At 46.4% G+C, this 23,362-nt stretch overlaps 1 protein-coding gene across 8 annotated transcripts in view; it reads right to left on the bottom strand.

Moving 5' to 3' along the window:
• Nucleotides 1-23,362, bottom strand: part of Marchf10 (membrane associated ring-CH-type finger 10) — a 95,390-nt gene that overhangs the window by 37,876 nt on the left and 34,152 nt on the right. For 7 of the 8 annotated variants that reach the window (XM_040749905.1, XM_021227152.2, XM_040749906.1 and 4 more), the window contains exon 5: nucleotides 7,309-7,480. In XM_040749905.1, coding sequence (XP_040605839.1) covers nucleotides 7,309-7,480 — 172 coding nt within the window. Of the gene's footprint in view, nucleotides 1-686; nucleotides 1,220-7,308; nucleotides 7,481-23,362 lie in introns of those variants that run through there. The other variant, XM_040749910.1, reaches the window with a different exon arrangement.

Raw genomic sequence — 23,362 nt, forward strand, 5'->3', positions numbered from 1 at the left:
ACATTATTACTGCCCGGTTCCTCATGTCACCTGCTGTACACAGACACAGTGCTTGACGGGCACAAAGAAAATGCAAACAGAGAGGAAAACATATCCCTGAATCTCCCTCTCTCTGATACCACCCTGACTGCTGGTGCCAGAGAGGGGCCAAGGTTCCACCATGAGATGTCTCTTGGGAAAGCTTCTTTTTCCCTTTGGATCATGGGAAGAATTACAGCTTTGCTGCAAGAGCCAACGATGCCTGGGTTTAACAGGCAGCTTTCTATACAGCATAAATAATAGGTCACGTCTATTTGCCTATTTGAGTGTGCTAGAAGTGTGTGTTGTCTCACATACCCAGAGGAGATCTTAATTAAAGCCTAATTATGTACCATAAATATGTTTTCTTTTGGAACTCAGGAGGTGGGATTTTTTTTTTATTTTTAGGAAATGCAAAGCCTAATAAGTAGGCAGGAAAGGGAACTGTAAATAGCAACTGCGCCCTTTAATCTGTCCCTCCTCAGCGTGGTCCTGGCTGGATTTCTCGGTTTCAGAGTGTTTGCTTTCTGAACCACCGGCTTGGTGTCACCCTCTAGGGGTAGCCTTGGCCAAGGGTATCTATCGCCAGACTCAGAAGAGCCGGTTGGGTTTGTGATGGTGCTGTCCCAAAGAGTGTCCGACACAAGAGTTCAGAAATCAGAGGCATCTCCAGAGACGATGGGATTTTATTGGTCATTCACTTCTTTATCCCTAGTAGCCGCTCATCTCAAGGCAAGTGTGAGTGCTGTCTCCTCTTCCTGCTCCCTGCATAACACACCTCCTGGTGTGGCTCTGGCCCTGCTCCTGCTCACCTGCTGTCCCCCTCTCCCTGACTCCTCTGTGCTGTGTGCCTTCCCAGGGATGACTTACCACAGGAGGTAAATTTTACTGGGCCTTCTGGGGCCGGGTAGGCACAGCACAGGGGTCTCAGCTGGAGTCGGTTGGGAGACAGGGAAATAGCAGAGGGATGCTGGAGACCCAGGCAAAGGGTTTGGTGGGGTTGGCGACAGGCTGGTAAAGGTGGGAAAGATGACAGGAGGGAGGGAAGAAGAAGGGCACTGGCCCCCTTGGGAGGCAGGTGGAATTAGTGGCAGGAGGAGGCAGCAGTAATTGGCATTGAGTTGCAGGCTGGGGGAGAAAGCAAAGACGGAGCAGTAAGGGGAATATTCAACACAGAACAGGGGGTGCTCGCTGCTGTCACCTGCACAAAAGAGAAAGAGCAATCAGGAAGCAGCATTCACGGGAAAAGGACATTTTTTTAAAAAAAATCTGTGAATGAATAAAAACTCCAAAAAAAAAAAAAGGGTTCTTTTGGGGTGGGAGTGATGTATCTGGGTGTCATAGGTGTAAGTGGACCTGGCCCCTGCCCAGGAGACATCTTGCTCAGGTTTGAGACAGACAGGAGCGACCCTCTCAAAGTGGTGTCACCTTCAAACCATTCTCCAGGCAATTGTCTCATGCAGCCCGGGCAGATGTAGCTAAGTGCTTCCCAGGCACGCTCCTCAGAAAGTCCTGAGGCAGCCATGTGGAGGCTTTGCCTGTGTTCTTATCTCCCACAGCCAGCCTAACGAGCTGTTCTGGCAGCAACAGATGGTGGTCTGCAGGGTCTCCCTTCCAGCAAGTTCTCTCCCCCGTTCTCCAGCTGCCCCCCTTGTAGGAGGCTGCGGTCATGCCCCAACCTGGCCTTTCTGCTGCAGAGGGTTAGCTGGGGAAAGGAGAAAGAAGCAGAGAGACCATGGTGGGCTGACAGGGACAGAGAAGAACCAAGAGCATGGGGGGTGGCAGGTGGACCAGAGAGGCGTTCGAGGGAAATTGATGACTTGTTGATTAACCTTACACTCTAACTGCCAACCTCCCTGGAGGCAGAGTGTGCATGCCGGATGGAGTCAGCATTCCGAGTGACTCCCTCAAGCCTGCCACCAGCCAGGTAGGTGACCTTCAACCAATGGCTTACATTCTCTGAACCTGTTTCCTCATCTACAGTATGAGGCAGGTGGTTACTGCTGTCTGTAGTCTTCCCTAGGCTAGCCCTGTGAACACTACACTAAACTGTCTTAGAAATATAGTTTCAGCTCATCCAAATCTGTGGAATCTGAAGCTGTAAGTTTTAGTGTTTGGTAAGCCAGCCTGGGGGAAGGATGCCTAACCCTCTGCCCTGAGACTCCTCTGTGTACACTGCTCAGGACAGCATTGAGAGCCCCCCCATGCCGATTCAAATGCTGCTAGGGTTTGGATTGGAGCCCCCTAAAAGCCTGTGTGTTGATAGTTCAGGGCTTAGGATGGTGTTACTAGAAGACAGAGCCTATGGGAGGTCCCTAGGTCATTGAAAGTATGTTCTCAAAGGGAGATGGCGGGACCCTGGTCCCTTCCTCTTTTGCTTCCTGACCATGAGATAACAGTTTTGTTCCAAAAGGTACTCCTGTTGTGATGCGTAACTTCGCTGAAGGTTCCAAAACAGGTCCATATAATCTTGGGCTGGAACCTCTAAAATTATGAGCCAAAAATGAATGTCGTAAACTTTAAAAACATTGTTTTTTCTCTCCCTTCTCCCCCCTTCCCCATGTCTGTGTAGGTCAGAGGACAACTGGGAAGAATCAGTTTTCTCCTCCCACTGTCTGGGTCCTTGGGATTGAACTCAGGTCATCAGGCTTGGTGGCAAGTGCTCTTACCCCACTGAGCTGACTCACTCACAGCCCCGTGAGTAGGTTCTGTATAAGTCAGCTACCTCAGGTATCTCTTCACAATGATGTGAAGCTAACAGTTGGGACCTCAGGGAGGCACCTCCCCAGTGAACGAGAGCCAGGCAACTCTGAAATACGGCATCAAAAATTCTGATTCGAAACTGAATGATGCAAACTGTGACCATCTGGTAGGAAACATTGCTACAGTGTTGGGTCTCAGTCTGGTGGAGGCTCAAGAGTGCCCTGTTAGAGGATCCGAGTACACGTTGTCAACTCCTGAAGGTCTGCTGGAGCGGGTCGTAGCTCGCAGTTTTCTCTGTGTGTAGCTGTCCTCTAGTCTTCCTTTGACTGTCCTCTGTCGCTCCTCTTCTTGCAGTTTCAATCACCACTTGCTTCCTAAGGTCCTTGGGGTCCTACTAGCACTGACTGGGCAGTGTTCTTATTAGACCTGGATATCCAGAGGCTTCCTGGCCTTTCTGCCTAGCTGTCCAACGTTTCCCTGAGGTGTAGCTGACACCCAGGGACTTAACCCTCCTCTCTACTTGCTAAAGTAGGCGATACTGCAGCTCCATCTAACGGATGAGGACGCTGAGTTCCAGCTTAACATTTGAAAGACTCTAAAGCTGAGTTGGCGTTCTGAGCCATGACGTCATATAATCAGCAATAATGGGCTGAAAATTATGATGCTCTCTATAAAGCCAGGAGGATTCATTTATATTATTTTTGTTTTTTCTGGCTGGGATAGGCAGCTTGGAAAGTCGCCGGGCATCAGCTGGACTTGCCGAGAAACCCATTAACCGTGGCCTTTCTGAGAAAATCTTCAAGAGCATTTACTTGCAAGGCAAATGATGAAGATTTAGGATTTGCCCTGTGATTCCTCTTCCACGCTGCTCTTTAAATAAACATTTCCTAATCCAAAAGCAACCACAGCTATTTCAGACTTTTATCTTTTAAAACCTGAATTCACTGCTTTCGCTGAGTTTTACAAGAGCCGGCCTTCGAGATAAACCCTGATAAGGCCACCGAGGCCTCGCTCCTCCTAAGCAATCTGAGTCTGGTAATGACTACCCATTGCACTTAATAACGAGGAGCATTTGCGAACACTTGGCTTTGTTGTAAAGGGCAAGATTTTGGAAGCGGGCTCCCAGGACTGCATCCAGATCCATTTTCCTGGAACATAACTAGAGGGGGCTCTGCTTAAGCGCCAGGTGAAAACAGAGCAGGCGACAGTTCAGTGGCTGCCTAAGGCCTGGCCCTGGGGTAGAAAGTGCTACAGGAGTCCAGGCACCATAACCTTTGGATGCCTTTGTACATATTGGGGAGGAAACAAAAGTCCTTTCCAGGCTCGGCTGGGAAAGGTCTTGGGAGCAAACAGGTCTTGGAAGCCCCACAGCATCCCCATGGTCCCTGCGCCCCCCTGTGTCTCCTGGGTATGCTGATTGCTCCTGTGTCTGATGGAATTCCAAACTGTTATACAACCCTACCAGGCTTATATCCCATTCTGCACCAGAGTTCACCTTGAAGAACTGTTGAATCCGTTGCGTGTCAGACCCAGCTGTGTCTTGACACACTGCCTAAACTTTCCATGTCTTGTTAGAGATAATGAATATCTCTGGCTCGGGGAACAATGTCTGATTAGCTGGATTTTCCTATTGGTGTTTTTGCTGTGGAAGTTTGGAATGTAGTGAGAGATTAATTTTTTTCTTTTAGACTTATCTATTTTTATATGTATGAGTGTCTCGCCTGCATGTATATATGTGCACCATGTGCAAGCCTGGTGCCCAAATAGGCCAGGAGAGGGCACTGGAGCTCCTGGAACTGGACTTACTGGTTGTGAGCCACAGTGTAGGTGCTGGCTTTGAACCCAGGTCCTCTGCAAGAGTAACGCATGCTTTTAACCACCGAGTCACCCCTCTAGCCCCGTGAAAGTGCTTTGAGCATACACCTCTAATTTCTGTGAAGAAAATAAATGTGTACAGGGAGGAGAGGGCAAACTGTAGGCACGGAAAATGAAGTTTTTGGATCTGTACTCCTTACCATACTCTCCTGTGCTAGATAATATAAAGCCACAATCTATTGAATGGTCTGCACTGCTTGACGGCTGAGCACACACATATCACTGAGTCTTTACATCTTTATCCAGCAGACAGATTCTGATTTTATCCCTGGCCCCTCCATTTTTCAGGTGACAAAACTGAGGACCAGAGAAATTCTTTGCCAAAAGACACATAGTGGCTAAGAAATGGGGCCCAGGTGAGCATCCAAGCGTTTGGTCTCCAAAGCACGGTCCCATAAGCGGCAGCTACCACCATCCCAAGAGCGCTGAAGAGGTGTGCTGGGGTCAGCTGGTCCATAGCCAGCTGGGTGGGACACAGGAACTGAAACTCAAACTGTGACCTCCTTCGGACAGACCATGAGGAGCATCTGGGTGAGATATCGATTTGTACAGCGTGGACCCAGGTTGTCAATAGCCACGCCTGGGCTCCCAGGGGCAGCTCACACACAGCAAGACTATGATACAAGCTGTCAGCACAAGGAGTTAGGGGAAAGCAAACCCAGTTCTCAAGCCACATTCTTCACCTGGGAAAACCTGGCATAATACTGTATTGAAGGAAGGCTAGCCTGGGAGCCAAATGTCACAAAGGGGGTTCACGGTGTCCCCAGCTTCTGTCTTGCTTAAGTCTGATGTGGAAATTAGTGACATAATATCAATTTTGGCTCACTCTGAATTCTTTTAGAAATGTGAAGCTGGAAAATGGATTCAGCTGGTGAATTAGATCAACGCCCAATAATCCAGGAACCAAACCCTCCTTTTGGTCACAGCAGGCAATTATTGGGATTAAACGGTGCGCTGTCACCAGGCCCAACTCCCAATCTGCCCTCAACAGACTCAGCTTAAATCCAAAAGCTTTCACTTTGATAATTAGGGATAAGAAGATTCAACGCTCCTTAAACCAAAGGCTCCCGACCCACCAGTGATTTGTTTTTATCTAACTTTCTCCTCTTCCTCTTCTTGTTGACACAAGGTCTCACTATGTAACCCAGGCTGGCCTCGAACTCCTGTCCCTCCAGCTTTGGCCTCCTGAGTTTGGTTACAGATGTGTTTGCTGCAGCCGGTCTTAGCTTCTTCCTCCTCTGCTGTCCCTCTCTGTTACCCTGGGGCCTCATACATTGCTGTACGCTCTCACCCCGCCTCCATAGCACTGATATTAGCTCTTGTCTAAACCTTGGTGCTCTTTAGCCTGATAATTCTTCAAGTTTAATGGTTTGTAGACTGGAAAGTGAATTCGTTCCCTGTTTGTCAGTGTTGTGAGTTCCACATGGGGCTTGTTCAGTCAGAAAAACATCTGTATTATTAATCAGACAAACCAAATCCAGAGTGGACCTCAAAGGTTCATTTTAATGACTTTTCTCCACAGATGACAAAGTATCAGCTGCCAGGTCCCAGTGAGAAGGCTAAATATTACAATTGCATGATTTGAGTTTACCCTCAGAGTACAACGATCAAAATCCAATACAGTATTTGTGGAGTGACCTCATGTGTTCTATTCTGGCCTTAAGACAGTTGAATTAAAAACCTAATTTCTACTAGAAGTCTTTAAATGAGGAATTTAACTTGGACACACACACACACACACACACACACACACGCACACGCACGCACACACACACACACACGTATCTGCCCCACCCCCAACATACCATTATGAATTAAGGAAGAAGTTGGCGCTTTGCCCTAGAGGACAACACATGTGGGTAGTTAATCTGAGTGAAAGGCGCCATTTCCACAAATGCATTCTGACTTAAGCAGACCGGTGGTTGCCTGACAGCAGCTATTTAGGATTAGGAAGAAACTGCGATTGGGGTTTTAATGAATCACATGGCATTTGCTATTTACGAGTTCTTCAGCAGTTAGTTTGGCCCCTTTCCCAGGAGGCAGACCTTTCTGCCTAGTTACCCCAATGTATGTGTTGCTCCCAGAGGACACAATTTTGTCCCACAGATGTTGTCGTCAATGAGATGGGAGGATCCTGAGGCAGTCTAAACTTTGGGTTGATTTTAGCTTCTTGCTGGATACTGTGAGTCTCTCCTACCCCAAGAAGAAGACTGTCTTATCTTCAAAGGCAGCCTGAGAGTGAATTATTTACCAAATCACACAAAAGGGGGATTTATCAAGTTCCCTTTCTCCCAGAGAGGACATCCCCAGGACTGGAGGACTTTATTACTCACTCTCTGGTTGTAAATTATGTCACTCAGATGCTTCTGAAAGCTCCCCTTGCCTTAGTCATAAAACTTGATACCTGGGGCCAAACGCCTTTATCCACCCCTCAATCCCCACAGCCCCCATCCCCATCCCAGAACTGTGACATAGATGAAAAGGCAGTGTTTTTAAGGAGTGGCTCAGGAAGTGAAGAAATTGGCCTGAAGATATGGATGCCTATTCTACTACAAGATTAATTTTGCCGTTTGCTCAGTTTCATTGGCCTTCCAAGACCTGTACTGGCCACTTGGCAAGCCCTGCCTAGGATTAGTCAATCCCACCTTCTTGTCGTGATCATTAAGACTAGGTAGGATGTTAGATGTGGATTTCAATAAGGAAGCCACTCACCTGGGGAGGGTTTGCTGGTGCTCACTTTCTCTGGCTTCTTTGGGGTCATGGTACTTTTGTGTTTCTGCTTGACTGATGTTTGGCCAATGGCTGGAAGTTTGGGCTCACACTTAGCTGTAGGTAGTTTGGTAGATGACCGTGGTTCACTTAAGGAATCCTCCTCACTGGAACTCTGTGGAAAATGGAAGATGTGAGAGTCTCAGAGGCTGGGCCAAGCACCTTTGCTAAGCACAGAAACAGGAGTGGCAGAGGCAGTGGACCCTCCAGGACAGCTCAGACACATACATCTTGTGTTTGCTGCTCAGTTCCATCTGTGGTCGGGGAGATTTCGATGGATTGGGAAGACCAGCTTCAACATAGCAGCAGCATACTGAAGAGACTGTATTTCTGAGTCTGTTGTTGGGGCATATTGTGACAAGAATATGTTTCTGACCCTTAAGTAATTTGATGACCCATAAATAGTTCGTGCTTAAAGCTATATATGAAAGGAGACACTTTTAAACCCGTGCTTTTAACTTGTTTGCTATTTGAGATTTGAACTGTTTTGAGGATGGATAAAGGAAAATGTTCCTTATGCTAATTCATGTGTTTGACAATGAAAAGAAAATTTAGATCATGTAGCTTGGACTGATTGAGTCAGATTGCTGTTTCAATATTCCACATTATTGCACAAGACAGATGAATCTAAGAAGTCCCCTCTGTCTGTTTTCTAAAAACAAGTCAGTGTAAACCCACACCAGGACAAGTCACAGTTCCTGTAGTGTCAAAACATCTCAACTCAGGAGTACAGATGCAATAAAAATTATCCAAGCATTCAACAGTTTTACACTTTGCCACACTTATCGCCATCAAAGAAATGATGCAAACACTATAAATGACAGTCAAGACCCTGGCCTTCAAGGGTGATTTAACTGTAGCCCTGTGGCTTCAGGTCTTGGCTCCAGCATGCTTTGCGAGGGCCATTCCTTCTTCTACAAGCAAAATCCGAAGAGGTTTTTTTCCCACCTTTGGATCTCGGGAGGTTGTCCTACGTGGCATGTTAGTCCAGCACTAGAAACTTCTCTGAAAGTTCACAGGGATGCAATGCCAAATTAGCACCTCTGGTCCCTCCCCAGCTGCTGCAGCTCGCATTGATCTCGAGCACCCCTCTTGCTGACAGTTGTGGCATTTTCATCTCACCGGCTCCTGACTCAGGAAAATACGCTGAATAGCTTTGAATTACTGGGTGCAACGTTAAGACAAATGGAACTCTGGGGAAAAAAATCCCCACTTGTCAGTCTTCTGAGAGGTGGACTGATCATTATTTTCCATGATGACAAATCTTATTTTTAAATTTAGGTTTTGTATACAGCTTTCAAACAAATAATTATTGCTGCTCCATCCATTTTTGGAAAACAGACCACTCTTGGATAAAGGGACAGACAGAGGAGACATAAGGAGTCTCTATTCTCCCTTTCAATTCTGTGACTTAACAGAAATCTTTGGAAGTGATTCTGAAATGTCAAAGATGAATCATGAGGTCATTTCTGAGCATGAGATGAGCTCTCTATTCTCAGCAAAGTGGGTGTTTGGCAAATTTTAATTCTGATGCTGGAGACTGTCTTTATGATTGGCTGATGGAACCCAGAGTGAGCTGACGAGTCCACTCGCACAGGCCTTGTCCTTTAGACCACATTTTCCAACCTGCAGCGAAGGAGCTCCATCTAAGACTCCTGGATCTGCCCCGCCACCCCCAGCCAGGCTGGAACTCCTTGCTCACCCCAGGCAGCAGGGACTTGGGAGGATACGGGAAAGGGCTCTTTACTGGGTAGCCGCTCATCCTCCTTCTACCCGTTTGCTACGCTTCTATTCTTCAGTAGCACGGAGGAGCTGAGACAGTTTGGCCACGTAAACCAGTCAAGCAGGACTGTGCTCCTGGGAGCTGAGTACATCTTTCTCTGGTTTCTGGTCCCATCCCTTTTACTGCCAGGGGGGGTTAATTCTTGAGAGTTCAGAAACTGCCCCCTAGAAGGGGGTGTTTTTCATTGATTGGAAACAGAAGGTACAACAACAAGGCCTGGGATACTTAGAGTGTGCTGACTGACATTTTCCTCTTGCCTCACTGAGCAATCTTCAAGTTGTCACTTCTGCATTTACATTTACTGTTTAAATTTTTTGGTCTGTGATAATGTCCCTTCAGACCCTTAGCCGTTCCCACCTGGCTCCTCTCATGAAAACCTACTGGCTGTCATGTAGGCCAGAGAGAGCATGAGACACTGTAGGGACTCATTCTGGCACTAACGTGTGGCATTTAAAGCTCTGGGACTTCTGGGCAGTGAACCTGGTTCTTAGGGCCAGCAACCATGTAACGCGGGGCAAGTTTTCCTTAGTTTGTTGGTCAGTATTATTTTCCCATTCTTGGATTTCCTCAGCTGTGAACAACAGTACCTACATTTGGGGGTTTCCTGATGATCAAGAGAGACAAGACACGCACGCACACTTATGGCGACGACACTGCATTCATACCCCACAGTGTCCTGTGTCAGCTTTCAGGTTTCATTGCTCACTTTCCGCCACTTTCAGGAGTAGCTAACTACTGGACATCTGCTACCACAATGAAACCAAAGCCGAGGCCCCAATGAAAGTAATCCTATTGGACGGATGCCTCCCAATCCTGGGTGCATGAGCAGAGATGGGGTCAGTGCCTATGCTGCACTCCGGTATCTTCCACAGACCAAAGAATGTATGATAGTTATGCTAGCCAGCTGAGACTTCTCCAGTCTTAAAATGTGGCCCAAGGTTTTTTCTTTTTTTCAGATAGCAAGTTCTAATGGCAAATATTTAACAATATCGAGATTATCAAATCAACACTAATGGTTTTTTTTAATGTTAAGTGGAGTTCAGAACTGTCTTTTCCTGTTATAATTTTGAAATTTACAGTTTCCATTTCTTCACCATATGTTCCTAAGTTGAAACTGTCACATGACGGTGGAGGCAGCAGCCCACTGCTGTGTTCTTCTGGAAGTAGAAAAGCAGCTCTGCCTTTCAAAGTCGAAGCCCAGAACCCTGAAAAGGCTAAACAAAAACTGTAACAAAAACCCAGCCTATGTGAGTGCATAACAAACAAACAGAGACTATAACAAAATCCAGCCTATGCGAGTGTATAACAAACAAAAGCTATAACAAAAACCCAGATGTGTCCTCACGAATCTGTGCTAACTCCAATTTATTGATAAGATTACCTTTTTTCTGAAGTATTATTAACTGGGGATTTAAGGGTTCCCAAGGACTCCCCAGTTTGCTCTTGTAGCATCGTGCATAATAAATGATTGTAGATTACAGAGCAGTGGTTCTCAACCTGTGAGTTGCCACTCCTTGGAGTCACACATTAGACATCCTGCATGTCAGATATTTACATTATGATTCATAACAGTAGCAAAAATATGGTTATGAAGTAACAATGAAAATAATTTTATGGTTGGGGTTATCACAACATGAGGAACTATATTAAAGGGTTGTAGCATTAGGAAGTTTGAGAACCACCTGTCCAGACAAAGTTCTCAATGGGACTTGGTTAATTAGGGAAGGTTAGTGCCAGGCAATGGGGAACAACTTAGTAACATAACAGTTAGTTTGTTTTTAAATTTTCCCCTCATTCCCCTCCCCCCACCTTCTCTCTCTCCCTCCCCCATGCTGGGCCTCTGGGTTCTGGCCAGGCAGCTCTACTACTGAGCTCCATCCCTAGTTCTAATGTGGCAACATTTTGAAGGCTTCAAGTCAGAGCTCCTGGAAGGTGGAGATACCAGGACAGATGACGAATGGGAAGGCATTTCCCCCAGAATGCAAGAGGGACTAAAAATCTGGACCTAGCATTATTAGACGTGAAGTAAGGTGACAACACACAGAGGTGATTAGAAGACCCACAGACTCGAGTAGTCAGGGACGGAAAAGCCTTGACATTATTTTCCAACTCTTGCCTGATGGCTCCTTTCCAAGACCCAGGAAATTGGTTTTCACTTGTCCACCCCCTCATCCCTCCTGGAGTGGGGGAAATAGGGCTGATGGATTCACACCAAGCCGGATTTTGCCATGTGCTGAAACAGCAGAGATCGATGCAGAACTTTCTATGGGAGGAGGGGAGAAGCAAAGAAGACTGATGGACTGGGCTGATACAACTGTTGAGAGAGAGAGAGAGAGAGAGACAGAGACAGAGACAGAGACAGAGACACAGAGACAGACAGAGACACAGAGACAGGGACAGAGAGACAGAGACAGAGAGAGACACTGTGTTTCTAATATGTTGGGAATAAATTTAGTCTCAGGAGATTATGAAAAACTGCTGTCGAGACAAGGAACCTTGACAGTCAACAGGGACAACACACTGAAGTTGACCAGGAGACTGTGCACAAATGAGTGTCTTCAGAGTGCTTGTTCTCAAGGTCTGCATAAAATTGTGCCTCAGGCATAAAAAGCCATGTCTGGGAATCGAGGGTGGCTCTGTATAAACAGATTTATGGATGGGATGTAAACAGTTTCATACAAGTAAATAAAAAGCATGTTCTATGCTGGATGCTGTTTCCGTAGAAGGCAGGCTGAACTTTATCTTGTGCAGAAAAAAAAGAGCTTAAGACCAGTAAATATTTCTTGTGCATTCAGGACATTTTGAGGGCATTACTTGGAATTTTTAAAATATTGAACAATAATAATGTAGGGAAAGGGGACCAGCCAAAGAAACACACCCTGAGCAGAGCCAAAGAAACACACTTTGGCCCTGCAACCAGAACCAATGAAATGTACTCGGACCCTGAAATCAGTGCCAAAGAAACACACTTTGACCCTGGAATCAGAGCCAGTGAAAGAAATACACCCTGGCCCTAAAACTAGAATCAAAAGGCTAAAAACGACCAGTGAAAGAAACACACGTTGGCCCTGAAACCAGAGTGAAATCTGACCCTAACTCTGTGCAGAAAACTAACCAATCCTGGAGCAGGAGCTCTAGCCAATGTGAGTTCAGGGACTGAAATCTGACCAATCCCTACCCTGGAAAACTCTGCTCCCTAAAAAGCCCTATATAAACCCTGTGTCTGTTTAGCTTGTGGCTATTCATGCTACCCTGCTGTCCTCTGCCACTCTGGCAGAGGGCAGCCCCTCTCCTGGATTCTTCCCTATAAACCCCTTCAACCTTCTTTTGCGGCAGAGCAGAGGCGACCCTGGGCAGAGCAGAGCAAGCAGGGCTGTAACACTTCTGCCAGGGAAACCTTCCCCTGGCAGAGCGCAGTTGTTACACTCCTACTAGCAGAGCTGAACTATAGCAACTTCGCCTGGGGAAACCTTCTCTTGCCAGAGCAAAACTGCTACACTAGGCAAACCTCCCCAGCTGGAAGACCCTCTCCTGCTGGAGCAGAGCCAATACACTTGGGAAGTCTTTCCCTGAGGCAGGGCTGTAAGCTGCTAAACTTACTACAACCTGTGGTTGTCCTTGGCTCCCGAGCTCCAGGATACTTTTCCATCTGAGCTGTGTAACTCTTAGTATTCTGTGACTCCCGAGTGCCAGAATACCTGTCCCACCCGATCCGTCCCAAACGCTTACAAATAAGGAATGTGGATTGACGGTCTTTTGAAAATTTCTTTGGGTATAGGTTATCACATATTCAACTCAAACTATTCCTTCAATTCATTTTTCCCTCACTTAAAAGCATGGCTGCCAGTGGTGCAGTATGAGGAGACACGGACCTCTGTGTCAGCTCCAAGGTGCTTTCAAGAGTTGGTCACACTGTAGTGAGTGTGACCATCATGGCCTCTGTCCCTACCCCTGGGTCCTGAGGACAGCACTTTCCTGCCTGCAGCCTGCTCTCTGATGCTCATGCTACCAGGCTGGGAGGATCCCATCCAGGAGCAGAAAGTGCTGCAGAGCTTCCTGCAGCTGCCTCACCCCAAATAAACACAGACACTATATCAGTTATAAAACTGTTGGCTGATGACTAGGGATTCCTTTTTTTTTTTTTTTTTTTTTTTTTTTTTGGTTTTTGGAGACAGGGTTTTTCTATATTGTTTTGGAGGCTGTCCTGGATCTCGCTCTGTAGACCAGGCTGGCCTCAAACTTACAGGGATCCGCCTGCCTTTGCCTCCCGAGTGCTGGGACTAAAGGCGTGTACCACCAACACCCGGCCAAACTAGGGATTCTTATTGGCTATCTCTGTCTTAATTATTAACCAATTTCTATCAATCTATGTATTTCCATGTGATCTTGGCTTACCGGAGAGGGTCTGGACCTCTAACTCCTTTGGTGGCTCACACGGCAACTCTGTCTGCCTATGTTTCCCAGAATTCTCCTCATCTCCTAGTCTTGCCAATCTTCCTGCCTTATTGGCCAACAGTGTTTTATTTATCAATCAGTAAGAGAAACATATATACCGAAGGGCATCCCTCATCAAACAATGTCCCTAATGATTCAAGCCTTTGTAACATTTGACCACTGTTGGTTGGTTGTTGGGGGGGTGAGTGAAATTTCAATATTTGCTTTGAGATTACTTTCCATCCCACCATGGGACAGCCTCAGAGGAAGCTCAGAGTGGAAAGCTACTCAAATTGCCAAGAGGATGTATTTTTTGACACATGCTATATATACATGTTTTTCCTTTCTTCTCTTTCCTTTCTCTGTTTCTCCTTTCTTCCTTCACTTTCCTTCTTTTTTCCTTTCTTTTTGTTCTTTCCTGTCTCTCTCCCTCTTTTTTCTTCTTTTCTCCCTCACTCCCTTCCTCCCTCCCTCCCTCCCTTCCTTCCTTCCTTCTTTCTTTGAGAGAGGATCTCACTTTGTCCTGGAATTGGCTGTGCAGAGCACTCTGGGTTTGAACTTACAGAGATCTGCCTGACTCTGCCTCCTGGGTTCTGGAATTAAAGGCCTGTGTAACTACATGCAGTCAGATTTCTTTTTTTTTTTTTTTTTTTTTTTTTGGTTTTTCGAGACAGGGTTTCTCTGCGGCTTTGGAGGCTGTCCTGGAACTTGCTCTGTAGACCAGGCTGGCCTCGAACTCACAGAGATCTGCCTGCCTCTGCCTCCCGAGTGCTGGGATTAAAGGTGTGTGCCACCAACGCCCAGCGCAGTCAGATTTCTTATAAAATTTTTATTTTTATGTCTGTATGTGTGTGTGTGTGAGAGAAAGATGTGTGATGTGTGTGCAAGATGTATATGTGTGGGCCCACATGCAATAGTGCTCATAGAGAGGTCATAGAACAACTTTGTGGGATTGGTTTTCACCTCCAACCTTTATGTGAGCTCTGAGAATCAAACTCAGGTTATCAGATTTGTGTAGTAAATGTTCTTGCCAACTGAGCCATCTGTTGCCCCCTAGGTATCTCTTACAGCAGAGGTTTGGGAGTCATTGTGATAGAATCTGGTCCCCTGGGTCTCACTATGGACACTCAGGCTGTCCTCAGTGTGTCTTGTAGATCAGACTGGCCTCAAACTCACAGAGATCCACCTGCCCCTGCCTCCTGAGATTAAAGGTGTGCGCCACCACATCTGCCTTAACAGCTATTGTTTTTTGTGTCAAGTTGATTAGTTTCTCTCTATATTCTTCTATCCCCACTATCACCATCACCAACCATCACTATCACCACCACCACCACCACCATCACCATCACCACCACCACCATCACCACCACCATCACCACTATCACCACCACCACAACAATCATCACCACTACCACAACAATCACCACCACCACCACCACTACCACCACCACCACCACCACTACCACCACCATCACCACCACTACCATCACCACCATCACCACCACTACCATCACCACCATCACCATCACCACCACCACCACCACCATCACCACCATCACCTCCACCACCATCACCACCATCACCACCACCACCATCACCACCACCACCATCACCACCACCACCATCACCACCACCACCATCACCACCACCATCACCACCACCACAACAATCATCACCACCACCACAACAATCACCACCGCCACCACCACTACCACCACCATCACCACCACTACCATCACCACCATCACCACCATCACCACTATCACCATCACCACCACCACCACCACCACCACCATTACCACCATCACCATCACCACCACAACAATCATTACCACTGCCACCATCACTACTACCACCACCATCACCATCATCATTGAGGTGGGTGGTGGGTGTGCATGCCACAGCTTGAAAGTGGAGGCCAGACTTTGTGGTATCACTTTGTTCCTTCCACGGTAGGTTCCAGGAACAGAACTCAGATTTTCCAGGCATTTGTGCAAGTGCTTTTCCCCACTGAGCCATCTCCTTAGCATTCAATATTCTGGTTTTGAATGGTTTCATATTGGCCAGATTTCAAGGCACTTTGAACACTTCAGAGTGCACTTCCTGTTAAAAGACATTTCAACTAAGCCACAATACTACTTCTCTGACCTAAAAAAATAATATTTCCATAATATTATCAGATATTCAAAGCAATATTCAAACCTACATGCGCCCATGTTGTCTTTTCAGCTACTTGTTGGGACTGATGGTTCAACCTGCATGGTAAGTTTCTTAGCAAGGCAGAGTATTCTCTGACCTTTAGTTTCTTAGTGTAGAGTATTCTCTGACCTTTAGTTTCTTAGTGCAGAGTATTCTCTGACCTTTTTTGCTTTTTCACAGTTTTGACCATTTTGAAGAGATATAGCCACCTGCCTCACACAGTATCTTCCAGGTGTTTCCTCATAACTAAATCCAACTCCATCTTTTGGGTATAAATATTTACGGGTGATGTGATGTCCTCCTCTGTAATGCCAGGCCAGCACTCACATCATATGGGTAACAACCCTGCTTGATGTCTAGCGAGAGCTGGGCTACCAGAACTCTCCAAGGGAAAGGCCAGTGTTTCCTGCTTTGTAGTTAGTTTGTGGTCGACCATGGAATGATTCTTTGATACTTGTTGAATAGCCTAACCTGTTTCTAAACTGCATCACTCCAGTGATTTTAGCCCCTTTTGATGTGCTTTGCCAAAATTTATACTTACATTGAGGTTGCAAAATGATTTCATAATTTTATATTTCCTTCCCAATTATTACTTACCTTTCTTCTTCTTTAAAAAAAAAGTATTTTCTAGGGGCTGGGGAGACGGATCAGTTGACCAAGAACTTGCTATGTAAACATGAAGACTTGAATTCAAATTCAAATTGCACCCATATAAAAAGCTATGCATAATAGTATACTGTATAACCCAAGACCTGAGGCTGGGGGTAGAGACAAGTGACTCTCCAGAATTTTCTGACTAAGCAGCTTAGGCAATCAGTGATTCCAGGTACAGTGAGGAAACCTTGACTCTAAAAATAACGAAGGGAGGCTGCTGAAGATACCTGACTTCTGGTCTCCAAACACACAGCCACACCCCCCATGCTCCCCCCATACAAAGTGCTCTCTGACTCAATAAAGTGTGTTAAACAAGCATTAGGACCTGAGTTCAGGTCCCTGCACCTCATAAAAAGCCAGGCACGGCACATGCTGGGGGGCTGGAGATAGGGGGACCCCTGAGATGTGCTGGCTATCTTGGCTAGCCAATCTTTGAACGCCAGGTTCACTGAAAGACTCAAAAGACAAGGTAGAGAATCAACTAAGGCAGGCAGTTGCTATGACTTCTGGGCTTCACATGCATGAGCATACATGTACACATGCACACACACCCTTCTTCTTCTCACGTCTATTCGTTTACTTAAAATGTGGTTTTTATGTTTCATTCAATTCTATCAAGATTGTGGTGCTGAAATTTGTATCTAAATGGGAAGTGGGGCCAGCAGGTGACTCTTTGGGCACTAACCCTGATGACCTGAGTTCACTCCCTGAGATCCACATGCTGAAAGGAGAGAACCAACCCCCCAAAGTTCCCCTTTGACCTCCTCATGTGTGCTTCGGCACACCCCCAACCACAACATAAAATAAATGAATAAAATTAAAAATGGTGAGAATCCACTGAAGCTCTGGTTTTACAGTCTTTGACGTGTTCTTTTGCTTTTCTAGTACAATAAAACATTATAGTCCATCTTGGACCTTGAATGAAAAAAATAAATAAAAGGAAGGACATGATTGTGCCTAGGAATGGTGGAGGAGGAGGTTTATCGTAGATATGGAGAATACAGAAAGGGACAGAGACGGTATTCTGGGAGAGTCCAGAGAGAGCATGGTCAGAATGGGCTGGGTCATGTGAGGAGAGATGGGGAGGGAGAGCAAGAGAGAGCCGCTGACCAATAAGGGTGGCTTGGGTAGGTGTAGCCGAAATGGATGAGGGGCTGGGGGAAGGGAAAGCCCAGAGAGTTCAGGGTAAGGGGGTGGGGTATAACAATTGCTGGAGGACCCTGTAACAGGTAGGGACTGAGGGATGCTGGGAGAACCTGGTGACTGGAGTCAGCTTTGATACGTTAATAGACATCTCAACCTATTTTGTTTTGGGTTTGAGGCCTAACAACAGATCATACCCACCTTTGCTATTTGTCAAGAGACACTGATCCTTTTTGTCTGAGAATGCTATTCAAATTGCTGGTGTTTCACGTAGTCCTGGCTGGTCACAACTCCTAATCTTGCCTCCACATCCCAAGTGCTGTAATCACAGGCCTCCCCTGTGGCACCTGGCTTGAGAATGCTGTTAGAAAGTGATAGGTGTTTTCACACCTGGGAGGCTGAGGAGGAGGATCAAAAGTTCAAAACCAGCCTTGGCAATGTTATGAGCCGGTCTCAAAAGAGGTAAAGAGTAAAAGAGAAGAAAAGTGGGAGGATTAAGAACCAAGTATAATCCATTGCTTCCGGAGTAACATTGCCTATGAGTCCTTTCTTTGGAATAAATTAGAAATGTGTATTTTTTAAAATCATCAATCCGTAGTGATATTAACACGATAGGTTTCCTTTTATATTTCTATCTTGCCTATTTAAAATCTTTGCTCTTTAATTATATTACAGTGTTGATGCATTTGAAATATTTCCAAGATTATGATACAAATCTGACTCTAGGAATAAATCTGCAAGATAAAACTTATGGATTCTCTTTGGTTCTTTGTCTTTAGAATCTATTGCTCCATGTGTGAATGCCATAATTTCTTTGTTGGTCGCGTTGAGCACTTCCAACTTTTCCTAAGAGAAACAGCGCTGTGATGAGCATTTAAGAAGCTTTTTAGCTAAATTCTTAAGTTCCTCAAAGTGGGAATTTATCTCACTAGATTAAAAGCAGCACAAAGATTTTAAGAATTTTGTTCCTATATCACCCTAGAAAAACACTGCAGCAATTTATATTTAAAGATGTATATGAAAACTGCACTTCCTGTATAACTTTTATAACCATCTTTAAAAGTAACAAAACTTTTTCATTTTGGGATAAGGTTTTAATTTTAATATGCGACTTTTATGTAATTTTACTGTTGTCACATAGGTTCATTTATCTAATTTATTTCAAATATATACTTGACCCATTTTCCTTTTTAGTTTTTATTTTACATTTCATTTATTTTGTGTGCATGTGAGTGGGGGTGGGGCATGCCATGGCACTCTTGTGGAAGTCAGAGGACACCTTGCAGGACCAGATTCGGGGATTCAACTCAGCAAGTGCCTTTGGCCCCTGAGCCATCTCAATGAACAGGGCCATTGTCTACCTATTTCAAAATAGGATCTGAGATGACCAAAAAGATGGAATTCAGAGAAAACAGTTATTTATTGGTTGTGGTAGCACACACTTGTAATCCCAGTATTAGGAGGGCTGAGGCAGGAGGATTGAACGTTACATAGTAAGACCCTCTCTCAAAAACTTCAAAAACTAAACAACTCCAAAAATAGATTTAAAAGATGGAGGGGCTGGAGAGATGGCTCTGTGATTAGGAACATTGGCTGCTCTTCCAGAGGTCCTGAGTTCAATTCTCAGCAACCACATACCACATGGTAGCTCACAGTCATCTATAATGGGATCTGATGTACCCTGACCCTGAAACCAGTGCCAAAGAAACACACTTTGTCCCTGGAATCATAGTCAGTGAAAGAAATACACCCTGGCCCTAAAACGAGAGCCAAAAGGCCAAAAAAAAAAAAAAACAAAAAACAAAAAAAAACAGAGAAAGAAACACACTTTGGCCCTGAAAACAGAGCCAAATCTGACCCTAATGCTGTGCAAAAAACTAACCAATCCTCGAGAGCAGGAGCTCTAGCCAATCTGAGCTCAGCATTGAAATCTGACCAATCCCCACCCTAAGAGTACCATATAAACCCTGTGTCTGTTTAGCTTGTGGCTGTTTACCCTACCCAGCTGTCCTCTGCCACTGTGACAGAGGGCAGCCCCTCTCCTGGATTCTTCCCTCCCAATAAACCCCTTGGATGAGCTTCTGGTGAAGACCTTCTTTTGCAGGGTTACAGAGACGACACTGGGCAGAGCAGAGCAAGCAGGGCTGTAACACTTTTGCCAGGGGAATCCTTCCCCTGGCAGAGGGGAAACAAGTCTGCTGCTCTTCACTCCCTGGAGCAGAGCTGAACTGTTGCAACTTTGCCAGAGAAACCCTCTCCTGTCGGAGGAGGAGCAAATCTGCTACATTGAGCAAACATCCCCAGCTGGAAGACCCTCCCTGCTGGAGCAGAGCTGATACACTGGGGAAGCCTTTCCCTGAGGCAGGGCTGTAAGCTGCTATGCTTACTGCAGCTTGTGGTAGTCCTTGGCTCCGGAGCTCCAGGATACCTTTCCATGGGAGCTGTGTAACACTTAGTATTCTGTGACTCCCGAGTGCCAGAATATCTGTCCCATCCCTATCGGCCCAAAATGCCAACAGCAAGGACTACACAGAGAAACCCTGTCTTGAAAAACAAAACAAAAAAAGTAGATTGTATTTATCAAACCGTTGTTAGGGATTTAAGGCATCAATTCTCAGCCTGTAGGTGGTGACCTCTTTGTGGGTTGCCTATCAGATATTTACAGTGTGATTCATTAGTTATGAAGTAGTAATTGTAAGCATCTCGATGGATCAGATGGGATGGACAGGGATGGCTTATGGTACTTGGGAGCCAAAGAATACTGAGTGTTACAGCTGGGATGGAAAGGTATCCTAGCACTGGGGAGTCACAGAATACTGGGTGTTACAGCTTGGATAGAAAGGTATTCTGGCACTCGAGAGCCAAGGACTACCACAGGTCACAGTAAGCACAGCAGCTTACAGCTTTGCTTCAGGGAAAGGCTTCCTTAGTATATGAGCTCTGCTCCCGAAGGAGAGGACTTCCTAGCAGTTACAGTTCGGCTCCATTCCCACCCCCAACCCCCAGAGAGTGTAACAACTTGTTAGCCAGGGGAAGGTTTACTCCAGTGAAAAGTGTTAATGTCCTGCTCCAGAAAAGTATTAACAGTCCTACTTCACTCTGCTCCACTCAGGGTCGTCTCTGCTCCCACAAAAGAAGGTCTCACCCAAACCTCATTCAAGAGATTTATTGGGAGGGAAGAATCCAGGAGAGGGGCTGCCTTCTGCCAGAGTGGCAGAGGACATCAGGGTAGCCCAAACAGCCACAGGGTTTATAGAGGGATTCTTAGGGGGCGGAGTTTTCCAGGGTGGGGATTGGTCAGATTTCAATCCCTGAGTTTAGGATGGCTAGATCTGCTCAGGGATTAGTTAGTTTTCTGCACAGGGTTAGGGTCAGATTTGGCTCTGGTTTCAGGGCCAAAGTGTGTTTCTTTCTCTGGTTTTTTTTTTTTTTTAGCCTTTTGGCTCTAGTTTTAGGGTCAGGGTATATTTCTTTCACTGGCTCTGGTTGCAGGGCCAAAGTGTGTTTCTTTGGCTCTGCTCAGGGTGTGTTTCTTTGGCTGGACCCTTTTCCCTACAGAAATGAAAATAATTTTAGGGTTGGGAGTCACCACAACACGAGGAATTATATTAAAGTGTCTCATAGTCTTAGGAAGTTGAGAACCACTGGCCTGATGGGATGATTTGGGGGTGTTCACCTTGTAAACACAAGGAACCTGAGTTCCATCCCAGAATCCATGGAGGAGCAGCAGTCAGGCTTCAGTCCCTCAACTTGTCCTCTTATTTTCATTACTGTAGAAGAAACTGCAAGGGCTGAGGGCATGAGGCCAGTGTGGGCCAGGGTCAGAGCAGCAAATAGCTCCAGGTTCCAGAGGGCTGTGTTGGTTCCATGACAAAGTTTGGTTCTCGTTTTAAAAGCCACAGAAGCAGCTTCCGCGGGCATACAGATCGTTTTACTTATTTCCTTGCCTTATTAAGGTATGGAAAATAGGGCTTGGGGGCAGGTGCAAGAGGAGGATGGGTTAGGAAGCCATCGAAGCAACTTTGTCATAGAGGCAGCTATACAGATGGATCAAAACAGTATCCAGTCCTGCGGTGGCACACATCTGTAATTTCAGTAAGATGAGAGAGACAGACATGAACTGAATACAGGGCGGGGAAGCCACTGTCAAACTCTGATGGCACTACACTCAGGGGAGAGGAGAGGGGAGGGCCAAGCTGGGGGCTGCAGCTTGGGGCCTGGATCAGCACACAGTATCTTGTTCAGATGTCTAAGTACAGGGACTGAGAGAGCAGTAGAGTATTACATCTGGGGATCAAGAGCGGGGTTTGAGCCAGAAGCGTAGATTTGGGAGTCACCGGTAGTTGACCCCTCAGTTTTGGCAGGTAAAATGTTCCTGAGATAACTCTAAGTAGCCCACAAGGAGGACAAGTCTTGGTGAGGCATAAACTTGGATAGGGACAAGTGGCCCCTTACAGTAAAATTCCACTCATCTCCACCTGAAATCCAAGCTGTGCTCGTCGAGGGCTGCAGGCACCCAGCCACAGTAGTATTAGCAGGACCTGTGATTCTTGTCACCAGTGAAAATCACAGACACTTTCCCATCTCAGGAAATTTGCTGCAGATGTCTCAAAACGCCCTCTACGCCTATGGCTTGTTATCTAATGTGTCAACACGGAAGCGCACACTACTGAATCACAATTTTCTAAAAATATTTTCATGACTATTTCGATAAAAGTGGTTTCCTTTGAAAGCCTGCACCTTATTTTATGCACGTGAAAGCAATTCTGAGAGGGGATCTGCGGAGTTCGCCATGTGGCCCAAGTGGTTTGTGGTGTAAACACGAGCTAAGAACAATCCCCTTCTCCCCCAACCCCAGGCGGAGAGTGAGGTTAGATTCCCGGGCCCTCAGGGATCCGAGGTTCAGGGACAGGGTGGAGGAGGATGAGAGAGATGAGTGCTCCAAAGCTGGGGAGGGAGCCAGGGGAGGGAGACCTGGCCGGTGCCTGGGAGGCAGTGTGGCCATGCGTGTGGCTCTGTGTGGTACTGGGGAGACTAGGGATGGGCTCCATGGAGAGATGTGGCAGTCACTCGACGAAGAGCATTTCTGGGGAACTGTGCGTGTGGAAACCAGATTGGAGTGGGCTGAGGAGTGAGTAGGAGGTGGGGAAACGGAGTCAGGCAGTGTAAATAATTCTCTGGGGAACTTGGGGTGTGAAGGAGAACAACTTGGTGGAGGGGAGTGTGGGCAAGGGGAGGCGGGTCTCTCTTTTTAGATCATGATTAGAGGCTGATGGGAAAGCCCTCTGCAGATTGTCTAAGGCAAGCAGGGAAGGGGAGGACTGAGGGTACTGGGGAGGAAGATGGAGCATCCTAAACACAGGTGGGATGTTGGAAGAAGGTGGGAATGGGGGGTGAGGGAGAAGAGGGGGTGGGATGGAACCTGGGGAGAAAGGCTGAAGGGAAGAGAGGATTGAGCACAGAAACCTGGGCAGCTTTGAGAAAAGCCCTGAGCTTGCTGGCTGGGAGCCCATGCAAAGTGGGGTGACATTTCCTTTAGCTGTATTAGCCGCCTGGGTGTGGCTCAGAGACACAAGTGGACAGGATTTCATGACAGGTGTGAGAAAAGACAAAAGACAAGGAACTTACAAAGAAATCTGGGCTTCTGAAGAAGGGAAGGCCAGTTCAGAGACAGGTGACCTGGGACCCCTAGAGATTGAGGAAATGCCACAGCAGAAGTGACCCAGGGCAGACCTACAAAGCAATAATCACTTACCACTTACCAATAGAATCCTTTGGGGTGAC

Source organism: Mesocricetus auratus, unplaced genomic scaffold (genome assembly GCF_017639785.1).
Source record: "Mesocricetus auratus isolate SY011 unplaced genomic scaffold, BCM_Maur_2.0 Super-Scaffold_100007, whole genome shotgun sequence".
NCBI lineage: Eukaryota > Metazoa > Chordata > Mammalia > Rodentia > Cricetidae > Mesocricetus > Mesocricetus auratus.